Raw genomic sequence first — 15712 nt, forward strand, 5'->3', positions numbered from 1 at the left:
TACACTGCATTATTTTCTAAGGATTTTTGTCAGCTCTGAAGTTTTATGATTCTATGCCATGACACAGAAGAGTTAGTGAGTCACTGAAGGTCCTAAAATGTAAACCGATTAAATGGGAAGAGATTATAAGCTAACAAGACTGTGGCAACTATTTAGAAGGAACATTTCTTGAGCCTAGTCTAGAGAATACGAGTATGTAAGAGTGATGGAGGGAAGTGGATGAACCTAAGAAACATTAGAAAAAAGTAACAATTTGATGCCTGTATATATGGAATACAAAAGTGAGTCAGAAGTGACCATTGACTTCAAGTTTGCTAATTTAGAATATTAAAAAAATAATAAAATCTTTAACAAAAGTGATGTCATTGAGAGTACAAGTGTTGGGAGAGAATAAAGTTTTGAACATGCTGAATCTGAGCTGTTGGTACATATTACTCAAATAGAAAGTCTACAGGCTTGAAAATCTAGAACTTCATGAAGTTCAAGTGGGAAATCAGGGCTCATATTTTTGAGAATCATTGAACATAAAGGAAACAGTGGAAGTCCTGGGAGTGAATGAAAATTGATAATTGACATGACTAGTTTGTTTATTAATAGGTAAAATATGTTAAAATTGTAAACTTATATTTCTTAAGCCTTCAAGCTCAATTTACAAATCTTGTTAGTCTACTTTTAAATCTCATAATCTTTGCATAAAAATATAGACACTCATTCTGACTATGATTTAATCACTTCACAAGTTTAAGAGTAAATACTTCTTAAATATTTAATGTAATTTGCATACTCAACTCTTACACATTTTAAATTACAGTTACAAATGTAATGTAGCTAACATCTAGCCAGTGAAATCTTTATAAGCACTTACGTAACTCTTATAACCCTAATACCAATAAATCAATCTCATACATGTGGTCCCAAAATTCTCTTAAATGTTTCATACATCTTAAAAGTTAACAAAGCACCCAACACCACAATAATAACTTTCACAGCATTAATAAAAACTGGACTAATTTACCACCTTTGTATTAAAGATGACACATTGTGGCAGACGTGGAGATGTGCCACTCAGATTCTTGTTCAAGAAAAGACTTGCTACCCGGCTCAGGGCCCTTAGTGTGATTAGTAGGTGGCCTCCAGCTGTCAGCTCATTCAGGGTCTGCTTCAGCTGCAGTCCTGCCCTTCCCAGGGCCCACAGAGACCAACTAGGGGAAGGAGTATAAAAGGAGGGTGTGGGACACTCTGACCTGCAATACTGGCTCCAGAGCTGCCTCTCTCATCATCTGCTTCTGGCAAATCTAATTGCAACACAAATTAATTCATGCAACCAACATAAGCAGCATTATCATCTCTGACCTCTTAGAGCAACTGAGGCTGCACATTTGGGGTATCAGTAAAAATTCTTGTTACTCCTTCCAGTGATGATTTTACCTGAGCCCCAGATAACAAACCAAGAGCCTTTTTAATGGTGCGACTCTACCTGTTTACCCAAAATAGTACTGTAATCTTATTTGCAATAGTTTTCTACCTAATATAAGTTTGCACTCACATCCCACCCAGACATGCATGATTTGTAGTTCCTCCAATCAGCATTGCACTTAGGCTTTGTCACCAATTAGCTTTGGGAACCTGGGCAAGTTATCTATCAATCCGTGCTCAATTTCCTTATCTGTAAAATAGAGATAATTATCTGGTAGGGTTCTGTGAAGATATATAGAGTGCCCCTGGAAGCTGTTAAAATGAGTTTTGTGTGAGCAAGAGTAACTCCATATTGAATGACCGACAGTAACTCCATTTTGGACATGCGCAGAGAACTTAGCAGGTAACACCCAGGGAGCTGCCCGGTTGCCCTAGTATTTGGGTGTAACCAGCTACACTCCAAAGGTCTGCTACTCAAGATATGAGGACATCAGTGTCGCCAGCTGGCTGCTCTGACAAAGTGACATCAGGAAGGCACTCAGAACTGCATAAGAACTGAGGACTTCTGCAGCTCAGAGAGCCGGTCTCGACTGAGAGGTGACCATGCTGCCACTCTGCTCTGAGAACCCTCCATTCTGCTCTGCCCTGCTCTTACAGAACCTCTACCAGACTGACCTCCTGGACCAGCCTCCCTTCCTCGCTCCACCAGGACTCTGATTGGCTTCGGGACTGGTTTGTTACTCTATTTAACCCAATTATTTTATTACTCTGTGCTTTACAGTTTGGTGTATTGATGATTGATGCTTTATTGTTTGGTGTGTTGATAACTGAAGTTTGAGTAAAAAACATTGAAAGGCATTTAAGATCTTGTGTGCTCTGTTCTTTGCTCCTGTCACGGCTACCGCGGAGGCCTCAGTCGGTGCCAGGTAGATCCTGGGGGTCTGCGAGCCTCTGGGGGGTGGAGGGGTTACTCCCTCTGACTTGTAGGAAGAGACTGCAGCACGGACTGTGAGCATAGCAGTCGCTGTGACAGAAGAGTAAATGAACTATTGCATTAAAAAGTGTGTAGAACAGCCCCTGGCCCAGATTCTATATTCAATAAATGCTAGCTACAGTATTATCATTATTGGTCTGAGTTCTACATTGTATATTTTCTCATCTGTCTCAGCATCCAACGTTCTATATAATAGTTTGTTGATTGAGCAATTACAGAAAAAGTTCAAGCCCCATAATCATCAGACTTCAGATTTTAGAACCTAGGTTAAATCCTAGACTTGACTTGAGTTTAATTTGTTATCAGTTGGATGTTTTGAATTTTCCCATTTCATGAAGATGTAAACGACATGTGTGAAGATTAAACTGGAAACATATTTAAAAGGTTTTTATGGAAATATAAAACATGAACATATGGGATCTCATCCCAACATTATCATGGAGCTAGGTAACTCCTGCAATTACAAAATGAAAATCTTTGCTCTTTAAGTAAAACTGTACCCCTTCCCACAAATGATTTCTGCCTTTGTGGTTCAAGTTTAAAATAATAATGAAGACATATGGATTGCCTACCATAGGACAAGATCTGAAGATGTTGAGATGGCCTTAAAACATCTAGGACCGAATGTTGGTTTCTATTATCAGTTCTAGGAAATCATCTATGCAACAGTCTTCCTGAAAATTGTGTTAAATTAAGGGTTAGGTTTTTCTCAACGCCTACGAAATGTATTCACGACATAGTTTTAAAAAACAAAAACTGCCCTTGCTTTTGACCACAAGTTAGGGACTTTCTGTCATTGGTGCAGTGCCCGAAAACAAGATCCAATTTTCATTTAGTTATTTCTATGAGGCCTGGAAAAGCTAAAATGTTGCAAATAATGGGACCTACTGTTTAATGAGACCCGTATTTTAACAATTCCCTCTGAGAAGTATATATATTTCAAGGTGCCAGTTTTTAAAAATCAACTCCAGGTCCTCAAGAGGAGAATCTCACACAAAATGAAAAGACACAACCCACAGCCCTTTGCTGTATTGTTTTTTTAAAAGGGGAGAGGGCGAGGAGCTACGGTAAAAGACCCGAATGCTGCAGCTAGCAAACAGTATTCCAGACTGGCCGGTGGTTGCAGGTGGCCGGGCGTCTCTTCAGGGAGGTGGCCACTTGTGAGAGGTGCCAAGACAGAGCAAGAGGACTTGTTCATCTTTCCCGTGGACACTACAGGGACGCCGCTATCCCTGCCCACTCCTACATGGCGGCTCCCCGACCCCATGTGGGGTCAGCTGGGAGCTCTTGAGGGTAAAGCGCGTCAGGCTCAGCTCTCAGCTGGGCTGAGGACCCTGACACACCAGCGTCGAGGAGGGGAGGGGAAGGGAGAGGGCGTTTTCAGCCCCTATTCCAGTGGGCGGAAATGGAAGAGGAAGCGGATCGCGGAACAAAGAGGTCACGAAATCACCAGCAGCCGAGCCTATTCGCGCACCGTCGTGGCACTGCGAATCCCCTCGCATCACCCCCTCGGGGCAGAGCGCCAGAGCCTATGAGCATGCAGATTTCTCGAGTCCAGTCCGGCCCTACGGGATCACAAACTCTATCTGGTAGCACCCAGGCATCTGCATTCTAAACGAGCGCGCGGGCTGACTCAGGCCCAGGGAAGTTTGAAAACAATCGCTTCACATCTGGCACCAGCTGGGCCTCACCGCACGTACGAACCCACCGCGGTGGCTGGGCCACGCCTCAACCGAGCTTGGTCCTTTCCTTTGGTCCCGCCCCCGCTGCTCAGCGTGGATTGGTGGCAGGGAGCACCTCTGGCGCTGATTGGGCAGCGGAGGAGTCGCTCGTGGAGACTGTAGTTTGGGTGCCCCAGGGTGCTAAATTTATCTTCAGACAAGCGACCGCGCCAGCCACGAATCGGATCTCTGTGGAGGTGGCATGGGCGATATCCCTGAACTGAGAGCATCACCCTGTCCCCGAATCCTTCTTTCCTCTGTTTTATTTTTCATCCCCCCTCCTCCCTCCTCACTCCAGTCCGCGACGACTGGCTCTTGACCCTGTTCAGGCCGCGGTGAAGGTGAGGACCAGAGCCGCCGAGGCGGCTGAGTGGTGCGCTCTGAAATGGCCGCTGCCTTGAGCTGTCTAAAATGGCGGCCGCAGGCTCAGCTGGGGATCGCGGCGCTGCTCTGCAGCCCAGCCGCAGCGTAGACAGTTCGCTCCATCAATGATGGAGATGAAGTAGAAAGATAGTGTTGGGTGCTGAGACCTGTTCTTGTGGTTGTTAGCTGCGGCAACCGCCCGGGGACGCGAGAGAAGAGTTGTGTAGGCGAGGTTGGGCTCTGACAGGAAGCGAGCCCCACATGTGGCGGTCTGCGGGCTTTGCGCACCTGTGACAAGGAGTAGCTGAGGGATGGCTGGCCCGAGCCGCACGTCGAGGGGACCGTTTCAAAACGCATTTAGGTGCTGGAAGCGGTGACCTACCCACCTCCTCCCTAGGCTTTGTCCATGAACTGCACTCCCACCCAGCCCTCCTGCCCCGAGGGTATTGTTCAAAGCAGGAACCGCCTCAGGGTAGGGGTGAATGGATTGCGCTGTCAGTTTAACTGGAAGAGACGAGATAACTAGAAGAGACAAAAGATGAGTGTTTCGGCCCCCTCCCCACCTTTTCAGGGAGTGGGATAGAAAGTTGACCCTGTAGGGAGTGCAGACTCTTTGTCTTTGAGAGATTTCCGGAAGCACCTCTAAAGGGGGGAATGAGGCCCTCCTTCCTGAAAACAAGCTTCCTACTTTCTGTATTTTCTGGCAGCAGAGGAGAGGGATCCTCATCTTTTAGGTCAACCAGCAGCTCCACGAAGTTCTCTTTTTGCTAAATCCATTTCGGAACTTGGGAAAGAGAATCTACTGCTCTTGCTCCCAATAATGGAGAAGTAGGGCTTTCTGCTGCTGCCAGTTTGAGACCCTCAACTTTCTGGCAGTTGTAATCCATTTCTCCCTGCACCACCCTGGTACCAGATATTTTAGTGCTTAAGAAATTAAAAGTATGTGGGGACACACAAGTAATGGCTAGGTATGTTGGGTCCTGCGGTCGAACTTGGGTTGTTCTTAATTCTTCACTTAAAAAAGCATGTTAACTTAGCAGGTGACTTAACCTCTCTGTGTCTCTTTGTTCATCTCTAAAGTAGGGTTATTGATAGTCCCTGACTCTCAGGTTTGCTTTGAGGATTAAATGAGGTAATCTATATTTGGGATTTAGCAGTTACTGGCACATTGTAAACAATGATCATTCAGTGAACGTTAGTAACCTTGGTTATTGAAGGGTACAAAAATGGTTATAGAAAAAAGGAATTTTCATGTAACACTTCCATGTATAGCTTGCTTCCATTTTAAATTACTTTCAGTGCTTAATTTTAGAGACATTAAGGTGGTGTGGCTGTACTTTCTAAAGTTAGGTTTAGTTTTTGAAAGTTTTTAGTGTATTTCTATGAAGTCAATGGGTGAGGAAGCACCTCGAAACAATGAAATAACTAGGGTGTTAAACAGGATGAAAATATTGCATTTTTACTATGTTAGGGATCTTTTGTTTCAGTCCAAGATCTGCATTGCAGTGAAGAATCATTTGCACTGCCTGGATCTAAAATAAATTATAATGGATGATTATTTTAGAGGTTTGTAGTTAGTGCTGCTTTTGCAGTGTCTAATTTTAATTTTTCTCATTCTAGGCTATTGGTTACTCCCCTTCCACCCTATCCCTTAATTTTATTCTTTTGAAGAGTCTGCATTGCAAGCTGCCAAGGTGGAGAGTGTGATTGCAGAAGGGAGTATTCCTCATTTCAGGTATCTTATCCTCTATAGCTATTAATAAGAAAACCATTTTGATTCAGGATCTAATGTGAGAATATAAATCTTACTCTAGCCAAATCATAAAGTTTCAATCAAAGTAGCTATATTTAGATAGACACTAAATCCGTATGTCTTAACTTATAAAGCTAGTAGTATTCTTTAGATGTCCTAAAATTTTCATTACCCTTCGTTTTAATTATGCTTTTAAAAAATTATATGAGGAATAATTTGGATAATATAAATATTTATATAATCTTAAATCCAGAGAAATAATTGCTAATTTTGTTTGGTCTGCAGTTTATTTTTGAAGTTAACATATAGTAGTTAGGATACAACAGAATTCTGTATCTTGCAAAACTTTAAACTGTTTGTGTGTTTTTAATGTAGCTCGTTAGTTGCTAGCCTTGAAAGGAGCCTTCAGATTTATAGTAGTATCAATAATGAATGTATTTAATGTCAATAGGCATCAGAAAGCTAAAAGAGATTCCAAGTTACCATGAGAAGGGGTTGGTAAATTATGGCCTATGCTGTCTGCTTTTGTAAATAGAAATTTACTGGAATACAGCTGTGCCCATTCTTTTATGTATTGTCTATGGCTGCTGCTGTGGTACAACTACAGAGTTGAGTTGCAACGGAGACCATATGGCCCTTTACAGAAAAAGTTTGCCAACCTCTGCCATGGGACATATTCTTCAAGGTCCCTTCCTTAAAAATATACTTATCAACTTCTCATTATTTCTTAGCTCTATAGTTCCCAAATTGTGTTTTATAGACTATTAATAGTCTCTAAGTTAATAAGTGTTCCGAGAAAAAGGTCAGTTCTAACAATAGTTTTTTTAACAGTGTATCTTAAAATGTAAGTTTAAGACTACTAAACTCATTTCTATAGCTTTTATTTTTATGTGATAATCTACCTTTAAGAAAAGGTGTGCCATACCTGAGAGCACCAAGAAGTCGCATGAGAGATCACCTGATACACGAACGTGTGATGTCCCATCTGCGCATTGATGCATAGGCAGCATTTACAAATTAACTGATGTGTTGTTATATATCATCTCTTTGCTCGTCTCCTATGTATCCTGTCTTATAATTTCATCACATTTGTGATACTCAATGTTTATTCTAAACTAACCATGTTTTGTACCACAAATACATTGCCTATGGATCTATTGCTGAAACAAGGAAGTCTTAAACAAGAAGTAGAATCTTTTTGTTATCAAATTGTGTCTGAATCAAGTGATCAAAAAGTTGGAATATTACAAAGTGAAGATGAACAGTTACAGCCTTCAGTTTCTAAAAATTCAGAAGGTGAGCTCGCCAGGGTTAAATTTATGTCCAGTTCCAACAAAATAACAACATTTAGTAAGAAACCAAAAAGAAGAAAATATGATGAAAGTTATTTGTCTTTTGGATTTACTTACTTTGGAAATAGAGATGCACCTCATGCTCAGTGTGTGTTATGTAAGAAAATTTTATCAAATAGCTCTTTGGCCCCAAGTAAACTACGAAGACATTTGGAAACTAAACATGCTGCATATAAAGACAAAGACATAAGTTTTTTCAAGCAACATCTTGAATCACCCGAAAATAATAAACCTCCAATACCTAAAATTGTCAATACAGATAATGAAAGTGCTACAGAGGCATCATACAATGTAAGTTACCATATAGCCCTGAGTGGAGAGGCTCATACTATTGGAGAATTGCTTATCAAGCCCTGTGCAAAAGATGTCGTGATGCGGATGTTTGATGAACAATACAGTAAAAAAATAGATGCAGTGCAACTATCAAACAGTACCGTTGCACGTCGAATTAAGGATCTAGCTGCTGACATTGAAGAAGAGCTTGTCTGTAGACTGAAAATTTGTGATGGGTTTTCACTGCAACTAGATGAATCAGCTGATGTTTCAGGACTTGCTGTGCTGCTTGTGTTTGTTCGTTATCGGTTTAATAAGTCTATTGAGGAAGACCTACTCTTATGTGAATCTTTGCAAAGTAATGCTACTGGTAAAGAAATTTTCAACTGCATCAACAATTTTATGCAGAAACATGAAATTGAATGGGAAAAATGTGTTGATGTTTGTAGTGATGCTTCTAGGGCAATGGATGGGAAAATTGCTGAGGCTGTCACCTTGATAAAATATGTGGCTCCCGAAAGCACCAGTAGTCACTGCCTATTATATAGACATGCACTAGCAGTTAAAATAATGCCTACATCTCTGAAAAATGTGCTAGATCAGGCAGTACAAATCATCAATTATATTAAAGCTCGACCACATCAATCCAGACTACTAAAAATTTTATGTGAAGAAATGGGTGCCCAGCACACAGCACTTCTTCTAAATACAGAGGTGAGGTGGCTTTCCCGAGGTAAGGTTCTCGTAAGACTTTTTGAGCTTCGTCGTGAACTGTTGGTTTTCATGGATTCTGCTTTTCGGCTATCTGATTGTTTAACAAATTCATCTTGGCTACTAAGACTTGCATATCTTGCAGATATTTTTACTAAATTAAATGAGGTTAATCTGTCAATGCAAGGAAAAAATGTGACAGTTTTTACAATATTTGATAAAATGTCATCATTGTTAAGAAAATTAGAATTTTGGGCCTCATCTGTAGAAGAAGAAAACTTTGATTGTTTTCCTACACTCAGTGACTTTTTGACTGAAATTAATTCTACAGTTGATAAAGATATTTGCAGTGCTATTGTGCAGCACCTAAGGGGTTTGCGCTCTACTCTGTTAAAATATTTTCCAGTGACAAATGACAATAATGCTTGGGTTAGAAATCCATTTACAGTAACTGTTAAACCAGCCTCGTTAGTAGCACGGGACTATGAGAGTCTGATTGATTTAACATCTGATTCGCAAGTGAAACAAAATTTCAGTGAACTTTCCCTAAATGATTTTTGGAGTAGCCTAATTCAAGAGTACCCAGACATTGCGAGGCGTGCAGTTCGTGTACTTCTTCCTTTTGCTACAATGCACCTGTGTGAAACAGGATTTTCATATTATGCTGCAACAAAAACGAAATATAGGAAAAGACTTGATGCTGCACCTCATATGCGGATCCGACTTAGCAACATCACACCTAATATTAAGCGGATATGTGATAAAAAGACACAAAAACACTGTTCTCATTAAAATTGAAGGGTTCTGCATGTCTCTTGATAACCAAATATAAGATGGAAATAAAAGATCATTTACTGTATCTCTGGCATTTTGGGGTGTTAAAAAAATTATTCAAATTTTTTATATTTCTTCGATTTTAAGAAAACTAAAGAATCAAAAATTTAAACATGTATTATGATTGATATTTCTTCACATTATAATTTCAAAGGATTGCATGGTCATAACTGTGGGAAATGTTTATCCACATGATAAAGCCCCAAGTCCTTAACATAACAAACGCTCGTTAGGATCTAATCCCTACCTATCTTTCAAAGCTATGCCTATGCTGCAGCCCGCCAGTCACGTGGAATTTCTTGCCATTCCCTAAACATACATACCACATTGTTTCATGCTTTCAGGTCTAAAACTGTCCCTTCCCCTTCCTCCTGACAAATTCCTATTTGCTTTTCATCACTTTGACTTACACCTTTCTATTTTGGCCTTATTTTTTGTGTCTGTCTGAACTATGAACTGCTTGGTAGTCTTATGACTTCCAATGTTAAAGGACTGACCTCTTACAGTTTCTTATCCAGCGCTACGTCTCCATTGTTGAAGTAGATGCTTAATAAAGGAAAATATGTTGGTGAAGGTGAACAACAAAAAATGGAATAGGGCATGGTGGCTTATATTTGTATATTCTGCACATTTACAGAATGCTACCCTTTGTTTTGGGGGGCTCAGTTCCTCTATCACTTGGAAGTTACGCAGAAGTCACTAAGGAATGTCACAGCTCTGATTCAAGCTGAACTATTTGGGGGGTAGTAGGGAAGAAGTATGAAGAATATTTTCAGATATTTGCTTTGTTTCTCAGTTTCTATATATGTTATTGCAAATTCCATACACTGTAGTCTAAATTAATAAGGCTTCATTGTACTTGAAGGTGATTAGACTTGAAACTTCTATCAATTTATTCTTAGAATATTATGAAAATTTTCTGACATTCCTGTCTCGAGGCTTCTTTCTCCATTTCACATCACACAACACAGCTCAACTTGGTGTTAATATTTTGTGTACTCCTGTAATCAAGAGCTACTGCAGATAGCCATTTAATCTCACTTATTCAAACCTATCTTCCATTTAGTGGCATAGGAGCACCTCTATTATAAGGCAGAATGTGGTAGAATCACTAGGTTCAGGCACCTGCTCCACTGCTCAACTAGCTGTTTAACACTGGGCAATTGAGTCTTCCTGAACCTCAGTTATCTCATCTGTAAGATTATAATTATGCCTTCTTTAAAGGGTTATTATCATTAAATGAGAATGTATAAAACACTAACAGTGGTTGATCAGGAATAGATATGCAACATATATTAATCCCCTGCCATATCCATCTATGTCTCAGTTAAACTTCACTCCACACTCATATTTCTAGCCTTGAGTTTTTATTCTCTGGAAACTCAATAGCCCTCCAGATGTATTTAGTAACTGACTTAACCTGAGGCAGCAAGATTAAGTATTTCTAGCCCAGGTTTTTTTCCCCTTTGTCACATTAAGCACCTATTTGTCAGTCAGGTACCTTACTGGATCCCTGTATGTTACCTATAATCTTTACAACAATCCTGAGTGATACGTAATTTTTTGATTTGCCAGGTGTCACACAAGAAGTAGCAGAACTTAGTTTAAAATGGGTCTTTTCCAAAGATAGTACTTGTTGCAGTTAATTGCCTTTCAAGTTTTTCTAAGCATCGAATAGTGAATTGGGAGTATAGCTAAAACTTCTTACTAAAATCTGGACATTTCTTTGAAATTCTGTGTTTTTTTCCTTTAGATTCAACCAAAATTTGCTGTCTACTTCAAAATATGCTTATTTTAATACAAAAATATATAAAAACGGGGATTGAACTGCTATCAAGTAAAATTCTCCAAAAAGATTCATCATCATAAGTCATACATGCAATACTTTTTGCCAACTAATCCCAGAATTAAATCTACTCTAGTTCAAAAAGCATGTATAATGTCATAATGTCTATGTTTGACTGATACCTCGAGTCTGATAACTAGACCCCTTATGTGATTACTGTACCTGAGCCCTTCATTAGGTCGTCTCTCCAGGATTTCAGCCTCTTGAGACGTAAGACCTCTTGGCCTTTCCAATTTTCCCCTAATCTCTTAAAAGTCTAGATTCCTGCATTTAAACCCAAGTATGTTGACTGGGACCCTGCTATCTGCTACTAGATCTCTTTAATGCTGACAGTACCCAACTTGGTTCTTGATGCCAACTTCTGACCTCTCAGGATTAACCAATGGATATCATGCACAGCTAGTGAGTAGAATTTTAGCCCCGGAAGGTGGGTCTGGTACTTACTGGATGTTGGGCAAGTTTAGTGCCAGACAGCAACTTACTACCCTAACCTGCAGTTACCATGACTGAATCCCAAGAGAAGATCTTTTTCTTTACATTTAAACCCTACCTGCCCTTAAGAATCAGCCTTTAAATAAAACCAAAGCAAACAAAGTCTTGAGCACTGTCACACTCCCTTTTGTACTTTCAAAGCCCTCTGGTTACCCTTTTGCCAGTGTTTTTTAAGGCTACAAATACTAGAAACACTATATGGAGCTAGAGGGAAGCTTCTGATAAACCCTTTCACACAAGAGGAAATAAAAACAAAACAACTCTTAAGGAAAGAAATGAGTGGCATTCTACTTAATAATAGAAGAGATAGTGGGGACTAGATATTCTCATGGCACCCTCAAATGACAGCTACCCTTCCTGCCTGTGCATGAAACAGTAAATTCCTCTAATGTGTCCAACCCAAAAGGACTTTCCCAGTTTTAATCCCTATATTTCAAGCAATTGAAATTGCTTTGATTTCTTAATGAGGATTTCTTCCTATATCGATATTGCCCTATTACCATACATACTTAAATATACAAATTATAATCTCTTGTAGCTAAGACTTTTTTGAATCCTTCATAGAACTTGGCAAATTTCTAATCATACAAAAATTGCTCAGTGAATCAATTCCCTAGCTTAACACAAAGTATTTATATGAAATACAGTTCGTTCTATAACATGAAAATTAGCTTCAAAATTGTTAGCCTAACTTAAACATATAAGGTAGTCACTTGCCTTTCAAAGACTTCAACATTTCTTTAATCTCCCCTGTTGCCTTAAAAATGCAATTTTATTCCCCAAAATATAATTCACCTATAACTCTTGAATCTATCAGCTATGTAAGTCTAGATGCCTCTGAAATTTAAGCATGTTTGTTATTTCACCTTTTAAAGTTAGTATAACTGCACTGTTGATTAGTATAATGGAAAGAATTCTGAAGCAGGTGTCAAGAGACTTGTGTTCTACAGCTAATTAACTGCCTTAGATAAATTCATCCCCTCTAGGCCTTAGTTCCTACATTTATTAAATGAAAGGGGTTGAATTTTAGAATGAACCCTAAAGTTCTTGTGAAATAAGATAAAAATTTAAACCTAAATAAAGATTAGAGTGATGGTAAGATGTGTTCAGTTATTTGAAATATAAATGGTTTTTCCTTAGAAGCCAAGCTTTTTCAATCAGTCTTTTACCATAATTTCCATCAACCAAATGATAAAATATATAAATTCCCTCTCATGGATACTTATTGGATGGAAGAAAAGTGCTTTTTCAGAGGGGAGATGTACTTTGAAACTTAGGAAACATGAAAAAAACTAAAATGTTTGGTTATGACTATATTAAAATCCCATATAGATTAAATAACTGAAATGTCAGGCAAGTAGCAGTGGAAATTGCTATTTCCCCAGCATCTGTTTTCCTCTCCCAAATCATACCCTGATTTCCTTTCAAGTATCTTGTTCTTCCCCTGCATAATCCATGTACTTAAACAAAAGCTGACCCCACTTCAACATTGAGAGTTTTGTCTAAGATAGTAGCTTTCAAGCCATTTTTTAAACTCAATTCACAAGAAACATTTTACATTATAATCCAGATGTGTATGTGTGAACATAAAATTTTTCATAAAACAGCACTCACCATATGTGCACTGCAATCTCAAATCTATTTAATTTTTTAAGTGATGATTAAGACCCATTCATGATTCATTCTTGGGTTATGATCCACCAGTTTGAAAAACTCTGGTGAATATAATGCCATTGCCCTTAAAAAAAAAATTGGTCAGGAACCTGGATCTTTGCCTATGAAGGCATAGTATTACTATGGCCACAGGAATAGCATGTGACCCAATATAGGCTAGTGAAAAACAAGGGTAGTATTATAGGGGCTTTGAGAAAAGTTGTTTTCTTTACTCTTAAGGAAGAGATAAATGTCCTGTATACTTTAGAGACCTGGAATTGCTGCAGCTCTCTAGCTGTCAGCATGGGGATAAAGCTAACAGGAAGACAACCAAAAAAAATCAGTGAGAAATTAAACCAGAGCTCTGATTGAACCACACTTGATCATTATCCTGCCTTTAATTTTTTTGTTACCTAGGCCAGTAAATGCCGTTTATTGTTTACAAGAGTTTACACTGGGTTTTGTATTACCATAGGCAAAATCATCCTAACTAATGTAGGTGTCTAAAGGGAATGCAGTATAAAAGTGGAATTTATTGGTAAACTTAGCTGCAGTGATGAGTACCATCCCAAACTAAGTCTGATCTCTGGTTATTCAGCCATCTACCATAGTGTTATCATTCAAAACTCTGCCACTGGTAATATTTTATAGACCGAAGGCTAAATCAGCACATATTTTGACAGTATTGATATCATTAAATGCCATTTATTTCTCTTAGTGGAACAATTGGATGATATGTAGATTTTAGTTAATAGCTTTGGCTGGACTCATGAAATCAGGTATCTAATTCAAATTAGAAATTAACCTTGAAGAAGAAAAATAGAAAAAAAAAAAGGAAAGAAATTAACCTTGAAAACAAAGCTGTTCATTTTTCCTTTATTTGTTGAAGACCCTGATAAATCTGATGGAATTTTTAAAAAATTTAGTAAGTCACATGCTTTGTAGGGGAAATAATCAGCCATGCATAGTTTGAGTAGTCCTCTATCTTAAAAGTTGTTTTCTGTCAAAAAGTTGTAAACCGGTTCCCTAACGGATTGTCTTAACTTCTCAGAAGAGTTATGTTGACAAGGCAAAATCTTTTATCACAGTTAGCATCACTTTCTTGACAAATATCTTTGAGCAAAATAAACCTTTTCCCAAACAAGCTGGGACTTCAAGTTTAAAGCGATGACCTAAATGCCTACATGTGACTCTACCTCCCTGAAATTCTATAAATATGGTGGGGGGGGAGAAAAACATTTAGACTAAATCCACAGTAATACTAAGAAACAACAAGGAGTAAAGAATTTACTCTCAAAGAATTTACATTCAGGTGGGAAAGACAAACTAGAGCTATGAAGAAAATAAAACAGATTAATGTTAGAGTAATGAAGAGTGTTAACTGACTTAATCTGAGAAGGTCCCTTCAAGAAAGTGACATTTGAGCTGAAGCCTGAATGATAAAGAGCCAGTCAAATGAAGATGGGGAAAGAATATTCCAGGTGGAGAAAAGGAAAGTGCAAGCGTCCTGATACAGAAAGAACTTGGTGTGTTTCAGGAATAGAAACATTAGTATGTCTGGAATAAAGAGCCCTATGAGTATGGTAGAAGTTGTCAAAGAGGAACCAGATTACATAGGGTATTAAAGGCTAACATAAGGAGTTTGGGTTTTATTTCAAGTACAATGGGAAGCCATTGTGGTTCTCAAACAAGAGAAGGGAGTAGGGATGAGGTTACCACCTCCAAAGGGTGTATGTAAATGTGTGAGGGCATCAAGGGGAGAGCTTTATAATGGGTATTTTAGATCTGTTAGTACAGATATAACATCTACTCACATAGACTCTCTTGAAGAGCTGAAAGATTAGATGACACTGGGGCCTTCATTACTTCTAAGGAGACCCAGAACTTCAGAGACTCCACTTTGGAAAATGTGCATATTAATTGAAAGATTCTCCATCTCCATTCTTACGAGCAGGGAACATACATTGGACCTCTGTATCCCATATGACACCACATTAGACTCCTTGTGGCACAGTTTTGTGGCACATATTTGACAACTATCTAAATTTGGAGCATGCAAAATTTAATGGTGATTATCTTTTGTAATAAGAAAACGTAGTACATTAAACAAAGGCCCATGATCTATAAAAATGTCCAGGTTTGGCTTTCAGTATGTTTTATTGAGTAAAGGGCTGGCTGTTGAGTCTCCAAACCTCTTCCAACTCTTCAAGTTGGCTGCTGCCACCATGTCCTTTTTGTTGCTGTAACTCTTCCCCACGGTTCCTTTGTCCTCAAGGAAGAGGATCCCAGAATTCTTAGTGAGTA

The 15712-nt window shown here is 38.9% G+C and overlaps 1 protein-coding gene across 5 annotated transcripts; it reads left to right on the forward strand.

Annotated features, from left to right (window-relative positions):
• Positions 1-1971: 1971 nt before the first annotated feature.
• ZBED5 (zinc finger BED-type containing 5) lies at positions 1972-9533 on the forward strand. 5 transcript variants are annotated; one of them, XM_033121022.1, is made up of 3 exons: positions 1972-2148; positions 6115-6229; positions 7125-9533. In XM_033121022.1, the coding sequence occupies exon 3, from the start codon at positions 7369-7371 to the stop codon at positions 9373-9375; it is 2007 nt and encodes a 668-aa protein (XP_032976913.1). In that variant the 5' UTR covers positions 1972-2148; positions 6115-6229; positions 7125-7368; the 3' UTR covers positions 9376-9533. The 5 variants fall into 5 exon arrangements, with proteins under 5 accessions (XP_032976913.1, XP_032976911.1, XP_032976910.1 ...); XM_033121020.1 differs by having other exon boundaries at positions 7157-9533; XM_033121019.1 differs by lacking the exon at positions 1972-2148 and adding an exon at positions 3915-4472.
• Positions 9534-15712: the final 6179 nt, after the last annotated feature.

This window comes from Rhinolophus ferrumequinum, chromosome 11, assembly GCF_004115265.2.
Source record: "Rhinolophus ferrumequinum isolate MPI-CBG mRhiFer1 chromosome 11, mRhiFer1_v1.p, whole genome shotgun sequence".
Lineage (NCBI taxonomy): Eukaryota > Metazoa > Chordata > Mammalia > Chiroptera > Rhinolophidae > Rhinolophus > Rhinolophus ferrumequinum.